Raw genomic sequence first — 19,999 nt, 5'->3', positions numbered from 1 at the left:
AATTTAATTTAAATTTGTATTATGTAAATCATTGTTCTTAGGGTTAGATTGTGTGGTATTTCCTATTCCCTGAAAAGCTTTCTGATTACTTGTTTGATTCGCGTAACCATTATTCTGTGTCGTATATTTCGAGGTTCCATGCTTAAACTTCTTTTTAGGTCTGTCGGCTGAATCTGACTCTCTCTTTAGAATATCTGATGGATTTTGTGAGAATTGTGATACATTATGAACAGCGTTTGCTTCTATATGAGCTTGGTTCATCATTTGTACCTGCTCCTGTGTGTTTCTTAGGGTTTTATTCCTTGGTCTTTGTGTTGTTCTTGCTATATTTGTTGCGGGAGACGCAGACATTGCCTGAAATTGACGGTTTGAAGGATTTAGTATATTTTTTCCCTTATCCTCGTTTTCTGTTTGCACAGATACACACAATTCATCAATTTGAGATAAACTTCTCATCTTTTCCTGCCATAAATGCTTCAATGTGTTCAGACGCTGTAGTTTCTTTCTTGTTGAAAGTAATACTAGTAGATCGCATCTAATTATACAATATTGTTCCGCAATCTCGGTATTAAAATAAGTCAATGGGAATGCTTCAAGTTTAAAGTGTTTAAGAAGATTTTCTACATCTGATGGAAACTTTCTAGGTAGTGATGAAACATACTGATAGCATAAGGTCCCTGCAGTTGTAGCTCCACTTTTTTTTGGACCAAAATTATCACAATTTTTCAGTTTTGATATTAATTTCCTCTCGATATCTATTTCATTTTCTATTTCAATTAAATCCTCCAAAAACTTTGATGCTTGTGAGAAAGTTTTCTTACTACCTATTGAATGCGACTTAGAGTGAAGTTCACTCATTATTTCCTTGGTTTCTTTTCTCAAATTCTTGCAGTAACTCTCTGAAAGTGATAATCGCCTGTTTTTATCAAAATCGATATTATAGTTGTATCTAATATAAGGGTGCCTATTTCGTTCATCTTTCAAAGCCATAAGTGTTGAAGGATCCGGTGAGTTACCAAGTGATCTTCTTTTTGCATCAAAACTAGCTTCAACAAGCTTTTTAGAAATTGAATAGTATCTTTGTTTAAGCTGTTCTAAAGATCTCTGTATTCCTGACGGAGGAAAATACCTATCATGAATTACTATAAATCTCAAATCATATTCCTTACAAAGTTCAAATAATAAATTAGTATCTTCTTCAGACCAGTCGGAGTCAATATCTTTGAGGTGTTTATTATATTGGTCTGATTTGAAACTGTACACCATTGGATGTCTATTAAACTTTGAAAAATAGTAGTAGTTGTTAAAACTTTCTTTTTGAGACGTTCCTTCTGAAGCGGACGAAATCAATGTTTCTGAATTGTTTATTGAAACTGAGCTATTACTTGCTTCTGCATTTGGAATATCAGAATCTGATTGAGGGCCTAATCTTTTGGCCCAGTGGAAAAGTAAGAGTGAATCATTCCTCGCACTGTTTTTGAATTTTGACCATTCCCACTTAGATGTTTGTTTCTGTTTACCAGATGTAGCAATTGAAGTAGTGATAGGTATGCTCACCATATCTTTGTTCACTGAAACAAATGGATTTTCTTCTCGTTGAATTGATATATTATCATTTAACAATTTCTCATTCATTTGAGGAACTATTTTTATGCTAGGAGTTACACCTAGCATACTATGTATAATTGAACTCATTTCTTTTGAAATCTGTATTCTTATTTATAAGGAAATTTTTTTTTTTGCGGTAAAGCATATGTTACCGGTTCTTAATTTTACAAGAAACTAGAGAATGCTTGTATTTCGTAAAATAAAAAACTGCGAATAATGATAAATGAGTTTAACAGACATTTTTTTTAGTAAAACTTAATTTATTTTTAATGAGTATCTATAAAATAAAGGAAAAAAATTGAGCTTTTCGAATTCTTTTTTATGGAGTGAATTTAAATGTTAAAGTTGTTATCAAAGAACACACCAATTTCGAATTAGATATATTATTTGTAAATAAAAGACAGTTCAGAGGTATTTATCTAAATAATTTCGCTAATTTTAGCTTGTAAAAACAAATTATACTTATTGAATTAAGAGTTTTACTAAAATCAATTCTTTAAACTTGTAAAAATAAAAGATCTGTATTTTGGAAGAAAATGGTGCTTTTCAATGATAATGGCCAACTTTTTATTACATCTGAAAAAATTAAAGACATAATAAACGAAAACAAACAGTTAATTTATGGAATAAATTCCCTAAGGCACTTGAATGAATTCAAAACAAAAGTTAATAATATGCTTTCAAGATTGCAAAAAAATTTGTTTTTTCTTGCTCATCTATGTAATCAACCAAAGGCCCCAAGAAACTCTTTAGATAAAGAAGTTTCAAGACCATTTGTTTCCCTAGATTACTCTACAGATAATAAAAATTTTGTAATTCAACATAAAAACTCAGGCAGAACTTCAAGTTTAGTTTTGAATCCTCTTGTTACCCAAAATACATCACAACACGTTTATTTTGATTCAAGCTGCTTGGAGTTCAGATCAAATGATATTAGATCTTCAGAACAAGTGAACTTGCAAACATGTGATCATATTAATATAAATAATTCTTGCAACAACTCAATTTCAAAAGTAAACTTTGATAATATTACTCCGACACCTTCAGACTATGAAAGTACTCAGAATATAGGATTTACTATAGGGGTTTCATCTCCAAATCAAAACTTTATGCAGAACCAAAGTACAGAGCATTTTATTTGTAGATATTGTCAGAGGAAATGTAGAAATCAAAGTGGTCTAACGCAACACACAATGAAAGTACATCCAGATGCTCCTGAAGTGCAACATTTACTGAAGCAGGCACAGTCAAAGACGAATTCTAATCCACTTTCAATAGTCAATGTTGGTACATCAACTTTTTAGAGTATAAGCTTATTAAATAATTGTCTACAATAGAACGTTATAAACATCATTAATTGAATAACTAAATTCCCCAATTTCATATCTTTTTGGTTTAACTTGTAGTATTTCTGGAGTTTTTTCTTTCATCTCTTTCTTTTCAACGGGTCTCCCTATTTTTCTCCACTTTTCATTTTTAGATACTTCTGTATTCATTGAATGTTGTATACTTTCAATTATTTTTTGCTTCGGTATATAAGGCAATTCCTTGTGGTTTAGTGTCGGTATTGGACGGCCTAAATAACTAAAAACCGTCGGTGTAAAACCCTTCATTGTTCTTTCCCCTACACGTGTATTTTTATTTTTATATTCTAAAATAGGATCATAAATTCGAGTACAAACATTATTCTCCGATTTTTTGTCTATATTTTTTGTGTTTTCTGAGTTTACTCCAAATTTCATTTTAATCATTTGTGTTGTTGCAGGATGTAAAACTTTCATTTGATCAAATTCTATTTTACTAAGGTGAAAGTGCTTAAGTGAATTCGTTTCTATTCCAGTATTTTTTTTTACACCATAAAATTTTTCTAATGTGTTATTTTGGTTGCAAATCTTTTTGCTATCGAAATGAACCAATTTGTCTGGAGATTCAAAGTCTTCTGGAAGTCCGAGACAACCGTGTGATTTTCTTATTTCCATAGCCTCTTTGAGTGTCAAAACTTCTTTGTTAACTTTATGTCCAATATTGGTATTATCTTTTTCATCGTATACACTTTCACTTTCAGAAAGACTTAAATCAACCTGTTCTTCTCCTATTTGTTTTAGGATTTTCCATGCAAAGTCATTAAGCCTACTAATTTTTGCTTCCTGAAATAATATTCTATTTTGAATTATTTGCATGTTACTATTAATGTTTGATGATTTTTTGTCGAATTCATCCATTGTTTGTTCAATCAAAATCTTTGTATTCTTTGTAAAGTGATTTAATAACCCGTGCATTGTATCAATTTTCTTTTTTACTGCACCATGAATAATAGGCTTTAATAATTCGTTAAGCTCAAACTCTGACTTGATATTTTCATTTAATCTGTCTAATAAATTAAACTCGTCATCTTTGCCAGTATTTAAATTACTTTTTTCATTAGTTTCTAGGAGAAAATACTCCTTACAATTAATAGAATGTTCAATGTTATTGTCAAAAAATTCATAAAATCTAAAATATTTTAATTCATCTAACGTTGATAATAGCTCAATTATGTGTGCAAGCTTCCTTAGTTGAAAAGATTCATATTTTCCATATGGAACACTAACTACTATATCTTCACCTGAAATGCTCAGTTTTCTCGGAGGAGAAGAAGAACATGTAAACTTTATCTCATCTCCTAAATTTTCAATCGTAAACAAACCACATTCAGAAGTCAACAATTTCAAATTTAGTACAAAATAATCATTGTTTTTAGTGATTGATGAACGTAATAAACGTTTATCTATATTTTGAATATTTACCATTTAATTTGGCATAGAACTACATGAATATATATACAAATCATAGTCATGATTTGTATATATATTTTTTCTTAAAATTACAGCACCCGTAATTTTCACACATTCTTATTACTGAAAAATTAAATTCTCAAAAATAATTTCTTTTTTCCCACACTTTTTTTTTCATTTAAAATGCTGAAATTAAAAAGACTGAACAATGGCAATTATCAATTATCTAACACACTCTATTTCTCCTGTTTCAAATAAAAATCAAAATAAGGGTTATATTTCGACTTCAATACTGCCCTTTATCAAGGTTTATAAATATTCTGTTATAAATTCATGCAAGGCAGACGAAAGAAATATTTTTAAGAGAAGAATTCAACTTTATTCTGATTTTACGTATGATAGCATATTATTATTAATAAACTACTTTAGGAAATTATCAATTGCAAGTATAAAAGGAGTTGACAAGAAATGGTTGTTGTCACAAATTAGAAAAATAACACTATTCCTCAAACACATAGAAATGTCAAACAAACAAAATGTGAATTTAAATTACATCGAAAACGTATTTTCAATGAAAAACCAGGAAATCAGTAATTCAAAAGAAAGGCATGAAGCAAAAATATTCACAAACTATTTTAATACAGATTTTCAAAAAAAATATAATTCCTTTTTATTCACGAGTAAAGTAAATAATTCCGGAAGCAATTCTTCTAGGGAAATTATTAGGAGATATGTCTATAGAAGTAAAAGCTTTCCCCACATTTATTCTAATATTTCGGCAGATTATTTAAATCCTGTTTTAAGAAACACTCGTTACTCTGCTACTAAAAGAAATATTTTAACCCCTTATATAGATAAAAAAACTGTTGAAACCTCAACCTATAATAGAATAATTGGGCATCAAACTTTGATACATGCGATGATGAGCAATATTCAGAAAAAACAAATTTCAAAAAGTTACTCTGAAAAACCATACTTTGAAGATGTAATTACAAATCAAAAACAAACAAAAATAAACAATATGTACACAAATAAAAGCCATGCAATGCGCTCGATAAGTGCAATTGCACATCTTAATAAGGCGAGCACGTGCTTGAGGTTCAAATTTTGTCAAGATAAACCCTCAACTGAACAAATGGATAAGGAGAGGACAACAAAACAGCAGGACCACAAAAATAATTCAAATTTTTGCGGAAAGTATAGTGATAAGAACCATTTTAAAGAACAAAAATTGTTAGTTTCGCTCACAAAAGTAACCTTGGAAGGACCCTATGAATACAATTGAAAATTATGTGTTGCCGGTGACAGGTCGGAAGATTAAAAGTTTAGCAAGACATAATCTCACCTATGTTCTCCCGGTTAATTTACCTGCGATTATTATATCCCCAAATTTTGCTTTAAATAGTTAAATAGAGCGATCACCATTTAAAATTGTCACTTAGGGAAAAGAACTCCTTAAAACACTTTCTATATAAAAATGTCGTAAACATTATGTTTAACAATAACAGTAAAAATAATAAGGTGAATCCCAAACATTACCAATAGTTATTAAACAGAGTAGTTAAGAGCGGTAACAATACTAACTTATGACCCGCTAAACCCTCCCACACCCCAAAATTTATACTTCTGAGCTTTGTTGATATTAATATTCAGTAATTTTGGATTATTTATTTATAACTTGAAGTGTTTATTACTCCAACATTTTCACATACTCTTTTTTCATTCTTAATGATCCACGTGTATTGAAGTCTTCTTTGTTACCATGTAAGTTTATTTCAAATTCTGTTTCTATATATCCATTTTTTTTAAGACATCTTTTATATTTGTCTTTCTCCCTAATTTCCCGCATCACCTGACACATTTTGTATCTGACTGCTTCCGCAAAGCACTTGACTCTTTCTTCACCGATCCCATTTTTGTCGGGATGGATTTTTGGTAACCAATAGGCTGATAGCGTTATCACTCCGTAATTGCAAAACAACAAACAAATAAGAACCCAAAATGGGATAACATCGAATGCCGGTGAGTAAATTGAATAGTTGTAATGCAGAACTACTGGCTGGACTGGAGTTAACGATTCGAATGCACCTGTTTTAAATGGAATAATAGTTGTTCCGTTTGTAGTGGTACCTTCAGGAAAAATTACCAACAAATTTGTGTGAATTTTTTTTTCCATTTTCGCAGATAAATCCAACACATTAAACCAATATTTATTCCATTTTCTTAATTCAATTGTTTCATTTGAGTTAATTATTTTGTATCTCTCTAATTGCCTTTCCTTAATTAAAGACTTTGCCTTTGATCTTGTTTCTTTACAATTTCTATCAACGTAAATACAACCTATAATATCTGCGACAGTTCCCAATATATAATTTTTGCATATTTCTTTCTGTGCAACAAATCCACAAGCTACATATTTCATGAAAAAAGAAACATCAAGCATAGAAATGTGGTTTGATACAATTGTCACTGTGCTATCCATTTTCGGAGGATTACATGAATATGTACATTTATAAACATCAGATTTTGAATATTTTTCTTCATTCTCCAGTATGAAATTATCTGTTTGAATTACACCAAAAAGTCGCAGAGTTGAAAATCCAGCAAACCTCACTATAAGAATATGAGCGTATCTATAATATGTAGTGAACTTTATTGAAGGGATAATAGTTCCAATAACTTTAAGAATAAGTAAAGAAAAAACTATTAATATAACTAGCGTTCCAAAGAGCAAAACGCGTGATGGGCAATAAATAATAGACGCCAAAAGTGAGCGAAAGAATGAAGTTTGGCTGTGATCAACTCTTCTACAGAAATCGTATTCTGTAATGCGGTTTTCTAAATTTAATTTATCTTTTCTGGATTTTTTATATTTATTATATGAATAGATAAACCAAAGCACACAAAAAACTGATAGAACAATATACAACCTAAATGCTCTCAGTAAAAAATTGAATAGGGAAAGCAACTTCATGAATAATACGTATTAAATTGGCTTTTAAACCTATGGATCGTAAGGTTGACTCTAATAATTCATATTACACATTGATTTCCGAAATTGTCTGGGCGCCTGCGTGGTTGATAATAAAGTTGATTATAAATCATTGAATATCTATTGGAGCTAAAATCTAAAATTTAAAAAAATATAATTAATAAAATAACTTATCACTTCAAAAATGTTTCATATTTTATATTTCGTTTTAAAACAAGATATAGTGTGAACTGAAATTAAACTTTATGTTGCAATAATTATTGCACAAAATATACATTAATTTCATAATCCGACATTTGATCTGCAGATCGATTGTAAAGTTAAGACTCTATGTGTACATCCGGTTCGCCACCAAATGATAAAGTGCAGCAAATTTTGGTTGGTATTGCAGACTCTGACTCATCGTATAGGTTCTTTAATAATAGGTTTTTTGCATCGATATCCTCCTGTTCTTTTATTACATTCTTTAAAATGGGCTTCCACCACATGTGGTCTGGGTCCAAGTTGCTTGGCCCACCTTTTTCATGTGGAAGCATCAAATAATCTTTGTTATCTCTAACAAATTGTTCCCTTTCTTTATCTGTATTAATTAGTGTATGACTAAAACGACAATTCTTCAAATTCCTACAAAACCCTATTGTATTCAGATACCTACATGGAAACTTTGATATTTCATGGCTATATTGACAATTAGAATTTTTTGAGCACTTGCCAGAAATAAAGTACCAACAAAGTTTCTTTTTTGTAATAGGAATAGTGGTGTGTTGAAATGCACATAAGCTACCGTTTTTACATCTGCCTTTGATAAAAAATGTACATAATTGATATTTATTTGAGTTATTTATAGCAGAATTTGAATGAAACCTTTTCTTTTGTGCATTTTTCTTTGAATATTTTGATTTGTTTACATTAGATAATCTTAAAGCCATTACTTACATAAAATAACATTGAAATCTACAAAAAAAAAGATCGGTCAATATCTTTTAAAAATAATTATTTTAAAGGTGAAGTGTTTTTACAGACTTTTCATCCAGATATAATATTAAACATGGCGCCCAATATGTGGAGATGGGAAAGAGTCATTTTTAGATTTTTAACAAACTTGGAAGCAGTGAGTGGCTCTCTTTCTAATAAATAGATTGTGTAATTGTTTCTGATATATGACCCCAAAATTGCAGGAAAATGTTTTTAATATCAATACAAGAAACATGGACATGACTTCAAATAAAGTACAAAAACTCAAAAATGAAAAAGAAAAAATTAAAGAATGGAATGAGAACTTAGCAAATATGGTTACAAATATTGATATTAATAATAAAAAATTAAATAAATTACAATATAACACTATGTTTAATAATAAACAACAAGTTACTTCTCCTTTTTACAAAATTACAAATGGACAAAACAATGTGGGAAATAAAATTAACAATGATTTTAAAGGACTTAACACAAATATTACAAAAAACACGGGGCAAGGTTCACTGGAAGATCAATACACAATTGCATTAATTGAAAGGCAGAATATTGAAGAGTCCTGTAAAGAATTGAAAAGGAGATACAACCAATTGGTTTTACGTTACGAGGAAGCAATTGAGCAAAAGGAGTCATTTAGGGAAGGATTAAAGAATAAAATAATAGAATATCAAAAGCTTCAGGAATTACATAATGGAACGCAAAGCTTATTAGCAGTAGGAAACAAAGCACAAGAGGAGTTATATCAAACACAAAAACAATTTCAAATTATTTTAGGAAAGAGAAATGTCGAGTTTTCTAATTTAAAAGATGAACTTGAAGAGAAGAAAAAGGAATATGAGGTAAGTTTTATTATTTTTTTATATATTCATTTTTAATTCTAAATTAGGAACTCGAAAAAAAATTCGAAATTATTTCTAAAGAAAATAAAAATAAAAGCGAGTGCATAGATGAGATTACCAAGAATAAAACAAACGTTGAAGAGAAATTCGTTTTGCTGGTAAAAAACAATAATGAGTTAATAAAGGAAAGAGATCGTATGAAAAGAGAATTGAAAATTTATGAACCACTTGCACACTCAAAGGAAATGGTCGATAAAATGGCAGTGTACTTAGAAACATTGCTAATAAAGAGAAACGAAGTTATAGCAGAAATAACTAAGGATTTGTCTAAAATTACGAGTGACATTACAATAGAAATATCAAATGTTCGTACTGATATTGTTGGAATTGAGAACAACATACAAAAATTTTCTGGAACAATTTCACATTTTAAAAATGATATTATTACAAGCGAGAACCAAAGGATACAAAAATCAGATGACCTGGTTAACAATCTGAAAAATAGCTTAATGAAAGCTAAAAACGATATTTTGAACTACAAGAAATTACTATTTAACAGCGTTGGAAGTTTTGGAGATGCATTAGAGCCAAGTTTGACGTTTGAGGTTAAAAAGGGCTCAATACTATATAAATATCAAGGCAATCACACGAACACTGTGAAATGTTACTGCAGAGTTTTCGGTACCAACATAGAATACACTACATCGAACAATGTAGTTAAAAACATTCCTATTGAAAAGATAATAGGCGTGGAGTATGGAAGCAATTCCAATTCATTCCGTAGACTGGAACAACCTAAGAATTTTTTTCATGAAATATTTAGGAAATCAAAGAATGAGGAGTCGAATGAAAAAATTGCGACAATAAACACACCTTGGCTTTTTTTCAGTGTCAGAGTTCAAGACAAATATGACTCCGCTTGTATCGATTTTATTGCAACATCTTTACAGTCAGCAATGTCGTGGGTAGTTACAATTGGCCGTTATGCAACATATGTACAAAGATCTAAAGGAGTTCTAGCATATAACTTTATTCAAACAAAACACGAATTTTATTGTGTTTCACTAAGGATGAAAATGATGTACTTGTGTAAACAAAAGGAAATGAACGTGTTTCAAATATACATAACGGCAATTCACACATGTTGCCTTAAAAACCCACAACTTATTAGGAATCAATCCGCTTGGGAAAACTTAAAAAATATAATGAGGAGGATCACAAACCAGAAATACTCAAAGTGAGTTTTATTGGCGCGAAAATAGCCAAGTTTCATTAATAATGATTATTTCTGATATTACTGAAGACAACATTGATGAGAAGGGTTTCGTTTCTGACAGATTCAGGGACAAATTTTTTCATAATGTAAAGAATAGGTCTGAAAATAGAGTTTGCTTTGATTGTGAAAGCAGAAACCCAACATGGCTTTCACTCTCCTTCGCCATTTTTATTTGTCTCAACTGTTCCTCAGACCACAGAAAAATGGGTGTTCATATTAGCTTTGTTAGGTCTGCAGATCTTGATAAATTCACCTTGTTACAGTTAGCAAGAATTGAAATTGGTGGAAACTCGCGTGCTAGAAGTTTTTTTAAGAGATTCTTTGGAACAGAATTCTGTTCCAAAACACGTGAATATGCAAACTCTGTTTATGGTACTAGATACAAACAATTATTAGACACAGAAACTATGAATATTGAGAAGTCTATTTTAAATAAAGATGATGCCAAACTTCTATCTGGAGTACCTTGCGACATTGCACATAACATAGAAAAAGATGATTCTTTTTTAGAAACAAAAATAAGCAAAACTCAGGATCAAAAAATAAATCCAGTACGAATTTCAATTAACAGATTCGCTACTGTAAAGAGTGACAAAACTTCTTCGGTGAACAAAGGTCGTAGGTTGGACGAGAATTTCGATTTCGACTCACTAGTTTCATAATTGTTATTTTATCTGAAATCTATTTGCCGCCATTAATTTTTTTTCTGTATGTTTAATTTTCCTAACTTTGCAAACTTCCAAGATGGCAACTTCTAAAGACTCTTCAGATGAGTTTTATGAATACTTCGATGAAATTGAATTTAAACCCGAAAAACCCATACTAATGAGTACAGAGGACTCAAGTAAGTGTTTTTTTGGAAGATTTAGCGTTCCTACACATACACAAAATATGTCTGGAGTTTTGTTAATAGATTACTTACCACAAAAGGAAGTAAGTTTGAACGAATTATAAAATTATTCCTCTAACTTTTTTTTCAGGGTTCTGATACTTGTAATGTAAAATGTGAAAATTTCGATATTGCAAATAACTACAACTTTAATCAGATAAATGTTCAAATCAGGGACAGTAACTCAAGGAATTGTATCGGAAACCCTATTTCTCTCAAAAACTCGAATTATTTAGCTGTTATTGACAGAGGAACTTTCTACGAAGCTAAGATACTGGATGGTTTATTTGTGTTTGAACCAAATATCAATGGCAAATACGAAGGGAGCTCCGATATTGCAGAAAATATCAAACGTGATCATATTGTGAGAGAAGCAGTTGTCTCTGCACGTATTTTAGAGTCATCCAGTAATTCAGTGACAAAAATTGAAAAAGAAGAAGACTCAAATATCCTGGCGATAAATGTTAATGCCCCGCAAAATAGCTCAAAGGAGAGTACTTGTAAACAAGAGATAAATGACAGACTTGATGATATATATGACGAGGACTTTGGATTAAGACAACAGGAAAAGAGAAGAAAGATTTCCGCATTTTTTAATAAAGAAAAATCTAAAGATGATTCTCTTTTTGTTGGATCTGCACTTTCATTAACAACTTTAAAGAATGATGAAGATTGGGATTACGATAAGGACGGGAAAATGAGTGATGACGAAGAGTACATTGAAAAAGGTGAATTCGATCAGAACTATGAAGATGAACACAATCCTGAAATAATTAATGCTAATTTTAACTCTGAGGATGAAGAAGGCCCCGATGGAATGTTGACTGAATATGGTCAAAGCCTAAAAACTATGATAGCTAATCAACAAGATATGGAAGCGGATGAGGAATTAAATGTTTATTCAGATGAGATCGATGAAGAGCTTGAAATTAAAAGCAACATTAGTAGTTCAGTACAAAATATGGCAGAAACTAGTTCTTCACAGCAAAAATCCAATTCAGAAATTCAATTTAAAGAAAATAAATCTCCAACGGTTTTATCTTCAATGAACACAGGTAATAGGTCTTTAGAAGATGAGGTTATCAGAAAACTAAGTCTAGCGGGAGGAAGAATGCAAATTAAGCCATTTTTAGATGCAATGAAAGTAAAAAAGAAAAACAAATATTTTGAAGAAATACAGGAAATCATTAAAAAAGTTGCGGATACTCATACAGAGTATCATTCTAATAATAAAGTTAGTTATATCACGCTCAAAAGCAATTATCGTCAGAGATGATATTCAAATTCTTTAGAGTACGTCATGTCTAGTAAATATACTTACACACTTTTCCTGTTTTTGAATTATATCCCTTCTTATATTTGCTTGTAATGAGATATATAATATTGAATTTCATTCAAATTAAATAATCTAGCTTTCCAGATGACCAGTGAAAATTATATTAGAACTATATCCACAAACTTCCCAGTACTAAGTTTGACTTTGGGTATTTTCCTAACTATTGTGGGATCATGTTTTATGGCATTTGGTAATGCTTATATGAAGAAGGGATTGCACCTCCAGCAGCAAAAGTATGGTGATAAATCACAGTCTAGTACTTCTAGTATGGCGTATAATGAGGTTACGTGGTGGATTGGTGTTGTATCCTATGGTTTTGGTGCAATTATTCATATCATTGCACTTGGATTCGCCCCGGCCTCAATTTTGGCACCAATGAATAGCTTTGGCCTAGTTGCAAATGCTTTTGCTGCAGCAACTCTACTTGATGAGCACTTTGGGTTGTTTGAATTAGTTTCCACTGTTGGCGTAATTTTTGGAATATGTCTTTGCGCAATTGCTTCAGTTCTTCCCTCTAACTCAAAACATTCAAGCTATACCGGAATAGAGTCATGGTCAGACCCATATTATCTAATATACATTATATTCTGTTTTATCTGTATTTTGGCTGTATTAATCGTTATTAATAATGAAGAAGCAAAATATAATGAAGAGAAAGAAATACAAACGAGAAGAGCTATTTTGAAATCACTTGATGAAGAAACATTTGGAATGGTACAAAATTGTAAGCAATCTCCAAATCAACCAACATTGTCAGGTACTCATTCAAAAATAAGTATTTCACTTCCGAAATATCCCCAATACATCAGTATGATGTATGGATTTTTGGCTGGTTTGATAGGTGCACAATGTGTGCTTGAAATAAAAGAAGTAGTTGTTTGGACAGAATTTGCAATGCACCACCCAAAAGAATGGATGTATCATCCACATCCATATTTAGCAGTAATTCTTTTTTTACTTTCCACATGGCTCCAGATGCACTTTTTAAACTTAGGTCTTTCAATGGGAGATGCAACCTTGATTATACCTACATACTATGTTTTCTGGACGTTGTTTAGTACATTTGGTGGCTTCACCAAGTTTCATGAATTTGAGGGCTTCAATGAATTGATGATGATTGTTTTTGCACTCGGAATTGCAATAACAACAACATTTGTAATTATAATGTCAATAAGAGAAATACTAGCATTTAAAAAAGTTGTAGATGAGAGAGTTCCTGAAATAAACGTCATGATTGAAGAGGAGCAAAGGCTAGGTGCAGGTACAAGCGACATGTTAGATGTTCAACTTCCACTTGCAATGGGTGTTTTAACAATGATTAATGCAGGTAAATTGGCTGGAAGATACTTCATGAATGCATCTCAGCTTAGGAAGACACGTAGCGCATCCGATATTTCACTACAGAAAGGTGGATTAATTGAAATTGTAGGAAACCAAAAGGACATTTGGACACTCCCCAGTAATGTTAGATGCGCAAATAACGCAATATCATCTAATTATCATAATTCCGTTTGGAAACCCAAACCTATTAATGAACTTGTATTTGAGGATATCAAATATTCAGAAATACAATAAAAATTTACATTATAAATAATCTATTATTCAACTTTTAAAAATAGAATCAAATATAAATTTAAAACCCAAATTTCTATGTAACTACTTCACATTTCATATTATCTATTAAAAAACTCCGGATGTGTCGTTAACATCAATTACATTAGGATTAGATGTTGCCTCTGACGAAATTTTATAGCAATTGCAATAATATGAATACCCATCAATTGAGCAATTTTCACAGGCATTACATCCTCCAACCCCATCACCAAATACATCGTATGTTTCATGACTAACTATACTCTGTACTTGTTGCATTATATTCATCTGATTGCCTTGATCCTGAATCATTCCTCCAGGAATAAAATTATGTGTAATTTGTTGAATTGGAGATGAAATTTCAAGTGCAGAACTTGGAGTTGTAATATCATTAGTTGAAAACGCTTGTCTATATATTGAAAGTGATGAGTTTGAAGAATAACTATTATTAAAATTTTTATTGATTGATTCATCTTCAACGGCAGTAGCACCTTGCAAAATTGAATTGGTCGTCGAATTAGGAGAGAATACAAGTGGATTGAAAGTAAAGTTTGTACTATCGTTCAATAAACTTGGTTGCAATTGGCTTCTATATGTCTCACTTTGTGAAAAATCACTATATATATAGTTTTCCTTACTTCTTATGTTTGGGTTATCATTCTCGTTATTTAACAAGTTCATCCAGTTTTTAATTATTTTTGGGTCATTCTGTTCTGTTTTTTGCAATTCTATATTGTTTATTGACAATTTGCTCTGATTTGGAATATTTAGAAATACGGAAGTATGTTGTGACTTTTGTATTGACTGGTTAATATCTTGTGAATTACAATTACTTGAATAGATGCTTCTGTTACCGTCACTTAATTTATAATCAATCTTACTTATATTTCCCATTGATTGTATGCAATCAAGTACTTTTGAATTGTAATTGAACTGTCTATTCACACACTCTGAACTTTCCATTATTGGTGTTGCTGCTGCAGTGGAGACGTCACCCAGTAAACATTTATACCTTGTTGAGGTAAGCGCTTCACCATCAACCTCATGCCCTGAATCTGAAATACATTGTTTTGTGCATCTTGGTGTTAGAGAGCTACTTTCATTATTGAAATATTGGGAATTAGATGATGCATCTAGAGAGTTTGAAAACGAAAAGTTCGACTTTGAATTGATATTTCCTACGATTGTTTTATCTTGATAAACACTCTGAAAGTTATTCGAATTATTTAATAATTTTCCTGTATTAGTAATACTCCACTCTTCCAATTGTCTTTTATTAAGTTTTCTCTTGTTTCTTTTTTGTATAGATGTCAAATCCTCCTTATTTAATCCATTCAAATCATTTTCTGAATTATAATGCATCTCTATAGCTTCATTTTGGAACCTCAATTTAAGTGGTATAGAAAGAAGTCCGGAATAACCCTTATTTATTTGGTTTATCAATTGCATATTTCCATTTTTTTTACATAATAGTTTTGACATAACGCTATTTAACAACTCTTCACAATCATAGGTATAATTCTGTTTTCTTCTCCAAGCCATTTGTATAACCTTTGCATCATTCACGTATAAAATATAACGATCGTGAATCCTTCCTTTTAAATCTGAAACTGTAGGCCCAACAAAAACTTTATGTGAAGAATAGTTTTGTTGTGGGCAAAAGGTTGCAGCAAAATAACCTGTCGAGGCCATAAAAATCCCATATGAATCAAATACATTTTTAGAAATATGAAATTCATTACTTTGAGATTCTTGTTCCATTATTTTAAAATGCCCCATAAGTTTGTCATGTGCTTTTCCCTTAAATAAACAACCTCTACAAGGGCAAAAAACCCATCTTTTAGCTTGTCCTTTAAATGTCAAACAGATTATATTTCTTTCATGACTCTCCAAAGCCTTCCCAGTAGTTCTCATTTGAATTGAATCCATAAATGCTTTAATTTCACTACTCTCACTTATACAAAGTCTCCTCAATACCACTGTTCCAAGTTCATAATTATTCATTATTGTTTTTCTCTCTTCTGAAGTTGTTACAGGAGAGAGAATTTTACTCACATCTTCCGGTGATATTAGGACAAAATCAGGCACATGTCTTGGTTTTAGTTTTCCCCCTCTCCTTGTACAGCCAACACTCCTGCTAACAGAACCATTATCCAACGAACCATTTATAGCCCCACTCTTGAAGCTTTCGTATGTAGTGTTTCTATTAAAGCCATTTTCAGTATTATTTCTTCGCTGAACCGAGTTTTGGAAATTACTTTTGAAATTTGTCATTGAATTCATTGAAATATTCTCATATTCAAATAAAATATTATTTTCCAAAGAGTCAAATTGAATATCTGACATTTTGTGTAAATAATATTATATTTTATGACAATTTATTAACAACACGATAATTCAAAATTTTGCGTTATTTCCCTTCTATTATGTTGCTAAACACTGTTATTCTTTTCGTCGTTACCTATGTGTTATGTTACATTATATTAGTACAACTATGAATTAAAAATTGTTAATTAAATCACTTAATAATAATAATATGAACATCTAAAATATGTATTTTTCTATTTTAATATTTCGTTCTGAATTTAAAAATATATATATCCTTGAGCGTTTCTATTTCAAATATCCACTACCAAAAGCCAATATTGTTACTCCTTAATGATAAAAAATATACGAAAGCTGCAACCTGACATGCGTGCAGTTGCTCACACAAATGTCGGCAGATAATGATATCTTTTTTAGCGGAATCCTATTATTAATATCTAGCACACGTATGTAATGATGCACTTTAGCGCCCAACGTGGGGGAGGCGGCTTGAGCATGCACAATTACATGACTAACAAATGTTATCGGTCGGTATATGTAAATATAAATAAATAAATATATATATATATATATATTTATTTATATTTATATATTCATCTGGAGATTCCTAATTTTAAATTTGAGAATACTCACTCACAATGAACTGCAAATGAATATTATGAAAAAAAAAATATGAATGTGCCTGAATTACTCTTTAATATCATTAATAAACATAAACAATTAGTACTTTCTTTTTCCATTATATTATTTTCTTGTATAATGAATATATTGTATATTTAAAATATTTCTCATTATTTTTCTCTTTTATTTTTTCTCAAAAACAGTTAGGCAAATAGAAAAAACCGCTTCCATGCACACAAACTGGAGACATTAATGCGAAAATCATGCATGCATCACACGATTATAGAACCTGTTTAGTACCACAAACTTAAATAATACATATATACCCACTGCTTTTATGGGTGCGTTTATAAAATAAATATGAATTTGATATATAACTTTTATCCATAACTTGTAAGTAACATAGTATTAGAGGTAGATTGTGGTTAATAAAAGAACCATAATATTACTTCGAAGAGCCTAATAAAATTTTTAACCTAAAAGTTGCTGGTCTTTAGATTAAAAGCGAGCATATTATTTCAAATAATTGTCTTAGATGTTAAATTTACCTAAATAATTCGTTTAAAAGTAAATTGCACATTATTTTTAATTCAACCTCAATACCAGAATAACGGAAAATTTTGGGTTTTAAATAGAGCTTTAATATAAGGAAGATCATAATCTTTTAAGTTAATATTTAAGTTTTAAAATCTCATTAAATTTTTCTATGTTTGAGTCCTTTAAACGATCTTTGTCTGAAATGGTTGAACCAGAACCCAATAAGTTAATCTTAACTTTGAATGAAGCTTCAGTGAAAAACAATCAATTGATTCATGGAGTCAACACTAGCTTAAATTTACAAATTCATAGACATAACTCTAGTGGTGGAACCAATATTATCCGCAAGCCTTATAATTCCAAGACGCCTGTTCACAGACAAAAACCAAGGCATGTTCCCTCATTTTGCAGTTTCTCCGACTCAAAAAACAACTTCGAAAAAGAATTACTTGAAAAAGTATCAACTGAAAAGGAAAGAAATATAATTTTCTCATACTACGAGCCAGGAACGATTGGTTTAAGGAGATATGCAGTTACTCATCAAGATGAGGTAGATGGGTATATATTTGATTTCAGCAAAAGGAGTACAAGACTTTCGAATGATACAATGGATCGAACGGTAATAACAGTTGGCTTTACTGGAAGGAAAAAAAGATGGACTCTTTGTCCATCTTGTGATTGTATTCCAAAGGCAGATAAAAGAGAAAAAATAGTAGGTCAGTGGAAAATTTTACACTTGCCTCCGAAGGGGGGAAGCCTAGTTGTTCCAAGATGTGTTTACGAGGCATATGGAGACGTTGTTGACGATTGCAACTATTTTGCAGCAACACTATGTCCACAACAAACATACTGTGCTAAACACAGCAATCAAACAAGTTTCTTAAATAGAAATTGGCATTACTCATACCGTCATCAATTTGCACTACAAGACTATATCGTATTTTGTGATAATTTACAATCTGTTAGAGTAGTATGGAAACTATTATCAATTAAAGAAACCGAAGTCAGTCCAGAGATAACGGCTGAATTAGCAGAGAAAACATTAATTTCAGTAATGCAAAGATTTTTAGAATTCACTAAAATGACTGGAACACAAAATTTGATTTTACCTGTTAGTAACAGCTCAATTAATGGTGTGAATGAGAACTCAGAAGAATCAACACCATTGAGTATTAGTATGTCCTCTTCATTTGAAAAAGATGAAAAGAGCAATTCAGAATCACAGCAATCAATTGTTTCAAATGAACCAATCTCTTCACAACTTGACTTTAGTAAATTTCAAATTCAATTTGTCAACCAATTAGCCTCGAATAATTCATTACCACAAATAATGACGCATCAAAACTCGAATATGCCTGTAAACCATGTTTTCAACCCTTTAATTCAGCAATCATCGTACCTTCAAGATTTCTTGAACTATCTCGACAATGCAAAAAAAATGGAAATAAACTCTGTTGAAAGAAATAAGAAAGTTAGTTATTTTCAACAGAACATACAAAATGTTAATTCAATTAAATTCAATGACAATTTAAATAACTTTTCCGTGTCAGGAACTACACATGTTTCAATGGATTACGATAAAAGTATATCTTTAAATAATATGATTACTGGTGTAACATTAAACACAGAAGATAAAAACTTGAATTCTGTAAATAGTGGAGCCAAGATTGAAAATGATTCACAATATTCACAGTCAATTCCTGTTTCAAGCCCAAATAATCAAAATATGAAAATAGATTCTTTGAGGAACAACACAGTACCTATTGGTTCAAGTTTGCAAAATTTATGTGGAATTAATCAGGCATTTAGTGTTGGAAACTATAGCCAATTACAGGTTCCTCAATTAATTAATTCAGTTATAGGCCCTTCGAACCAAGGATTTTTATACATTTCCCCGAACTCATCACTATATCCACTTTATCTTCCAATTAACCAGTATGGTGGAGTTGAAACAAGAGGTTTGATAGGCGGAGCAAACTTGATAAATCAAAAAAATGAAACAAGTTCGTCTGTTTTCTCTGTTAGTCCCCATTATAATCCAGACATGTGAATTTTAATTATTTGTGATAAATATTATCAGAAATAATTTAATTTGTATAGAAAGGAACTCGATTTTAAAATTATGAATAAATTAAGATAAAAATAAATTTAAAAACATCATATTTTATACTCCAAAGAATATGTATTTAGTGTAGTTAATAAAAAAAGATTTGACGTTATCAGGGGGAAAATCC

General features: G+C 30.7%; 11 protein-coding genes across 11 annotated transcripts; 6 read left to right on the top strand and 5 right to left on the bottom strand.

Annotated features, from left to right (window-relative positions):
- Positions 1 to 3: 3 nt before the first annotated feature.
- Positions 4 to 1,695, bottom strand: FG386_003178 (DNMAP1 like Myb domain; the record flags this gene model as incomplete). The annotated part of the gene is made up of 1 exon (XM_067342406.1): positions 4 to 1,695. The coding sequence occupies one exon, from the start codon at positions 1,693 to 1,695 to the stop codon at positions 4 to 6; it is 1,692 nt and encodes a 563-aa protein (XP_067198552.1).
- A 449-nt stretch (positions 1,696 to 2,144) lies between these two features.
- Positions 2,145 to 2,912, top strand: FG386_003177 (uncharacterized protein; the record flags this gene model as incomplete). Its single annotated transcript, XM_067342405.1, has 1 exon — positions 2,145 to 2,912. One exon carries the CDS (start codon positions 2,145 to 2,147, stop codon positions 2,910 to 2,912), a length of 768 nt encoding a protein of 255 aa, XP_067198551.1.
- Positions 2,913 to 2,936: 24 nt separating this feature from the next.
- Positions 2,937 to 4,397, bottom strand: FG386_003176 (uncharacterized protein; the record flags this gene model as incomplete). The annotated part of the gene is made up of 1 exon (XM_067342404.1): positions 2,937 to 4,397. The coding sequence occupies one exon, from the start codon at positions 4,395 to 4,397 to the stop codon at positions 2,937 to 2,939; it is 1,461 nt and encodes a 486-aa protein (XP_067198550.1).
- Positions 4,398 to 4,590: 193 nt separating this feature from the next.
- On the top strand, positions 4,591 to 5,667 carry FG386_003175 (uncharacterized protein; the record flags this gene model as incomplete). Its single annotated transcript, XM_067342403.1, has 1 exon — positions 4,591 to 5,667. The coding sequence occupies one exon, from the start codon at positions 4,591 to 4,593 to the stop codon at positions 5,665 to 5,667; it is 1,077 nt and encodes a 358-aa protein (XP_067198549.1).
- A 405-nt stretch (positions 5,668 to 6,072) lies between these two features.
- Positions 6,073 to 7,356, bottom strand: FG386_003174 (uncharacterized protein; the record flags this gene model as incomplete). Its single annotated transcript, XM_067342402.1, has 1 exon — positions 6,073 to 7,356. The coding sequence occupies one exon, from the start codon at positions 7,354 to 7,356 to the stop codon at positions 6,073 to 6,075; it is 1,284 nt and encodes a 427-aa protein (XP_067198548.1).
- A 338-nt stretch (positions 7,357 to 7,694) lies between these two features.
- On the bottom strand, positions 7,695 to 8,303 carry FG386_003172 (uncharacterized protein; the record flags this gene model as incomplete). Its single annotated transcript, XM_067342400.1, has 1 exon — positions 7,695 to 8,303. One exon carries the CDS (start codon positions 8,301 to 8,303, stop codon positions 7,695 to 7,697), a length of 609 nt encoding a protein of 202 aa, XP_067198546.1.
- Positions 8,304 to 8,534: 231 nt separating this feature from the next.
- On the top strand, positions 8,535 to 11,126 carry FG386_003171 (uncharacterized protein; the record flags this gene model as incomplete). The annotated part of the gene is made up of 3 exons (XM_067342399.1): positions 8,535 to 9,188; positions 9,236 to 10,425; positions 10,451 to 11,126. 3 exons carry the CDS (start codon positions 8,535 to 8,537, stop codon positions 11,124 to 11,126), a joined length of 2,520 nt encoding a protein of 839 aa, XP_067198545.1.
- An 82-nt stretch (positions 11,127 to 11,208) lies between these two features.
- Positions 11,209 to 12,629, top strand: FG386_003170 (uncharacterized protein; the record flags this gene model as incomplete). The annotated part of the gene is made up of 2 exons (XM_067342398.1): positions 11,209 to 11,397; positions 11,445 to 12,629. The coding sequence occupies 2 exons, from the start codon at positions 11,209 to 11,211 to the stop codon at positions 12,627 to 12,629; spliced, it is 1,374 nt and encodes a 457-aa protein (XP_067198544.1).
- A 144-nt stretch (positions 12,630 to 12,773) lies between these two features.
- Positions 12,774 to 14,264, top strand: FG386_003169 (uncharacterized protein; the record flags this gene model as incomplete). The annotated part of the gene is made up of 1 exon (XM_067342397.1): positions 12,774 to 14,264. The coding sequence occupies one exon, from the start codon at positions 12,774 to 12,776 to the stop codon at positions 14,262 to 14,264; it is 1,491 nt and encodes a 496-aa protein (XP_067198543.1).
- A 105-nt stretch (positions 14,265 to 14,369) lies between these two features.
- Positions 14,370 to 16,628, bottom strand: FG386_003168 (uncharacterized protein; the record flags this gene model as incomplete). Its single annotated transcript, XM_067342396.1, has 1 exon — positions 14,370 to 16,628. The coding sequence occupies one exon, from the start codon at positions 16,626 to 16,628 to the stop codon at positions 14,370 to 14,372; it is 2,259 nt and encodes a 752-aa protein (XP_067198542.1).
- A 1,306-nt stretch (positions 16,629 to 17,934) lies between these two features.
- FG386_003167 (uncharacterized protein) lies at positions 17,935 to 19,815 on the top strand (the record flags this gene model as incomplete). The annotated part of the gene is made up of 1 exon (XM_067342395.1): positions 17,935 to 19,815. One exon carries the CDS (start codon positions 17,935 to 17,937, stop codon positions 19,813 to 19,815), a length of 1,881 nt encoding a protein of 626 aa, XP_067198541.1.
- Between the last annotated feature and the right edge of the window lie 184 nt (positions 19,816 to 19,999).

This window comes from Cryptosporidium ryanae (genome assembly GCF_009792415.1).
Source record: "Cryptosporidium ryanae isolate 45019 chromosome Unknown contig_67, whole genome shotgun sequence".
Classification (NCBI taxonomy): Eukaryota; Apicomplexa; class Conoidasida; order Eucoccidiorida; family Cryptosporidiidae; genus Cryptosporidium; species Cryptosporidium ryanae.
Note: the sequence above shows the minus strand (reverse complement) of the source record. Positions and strands in the feature narration are given on the sequence as shown.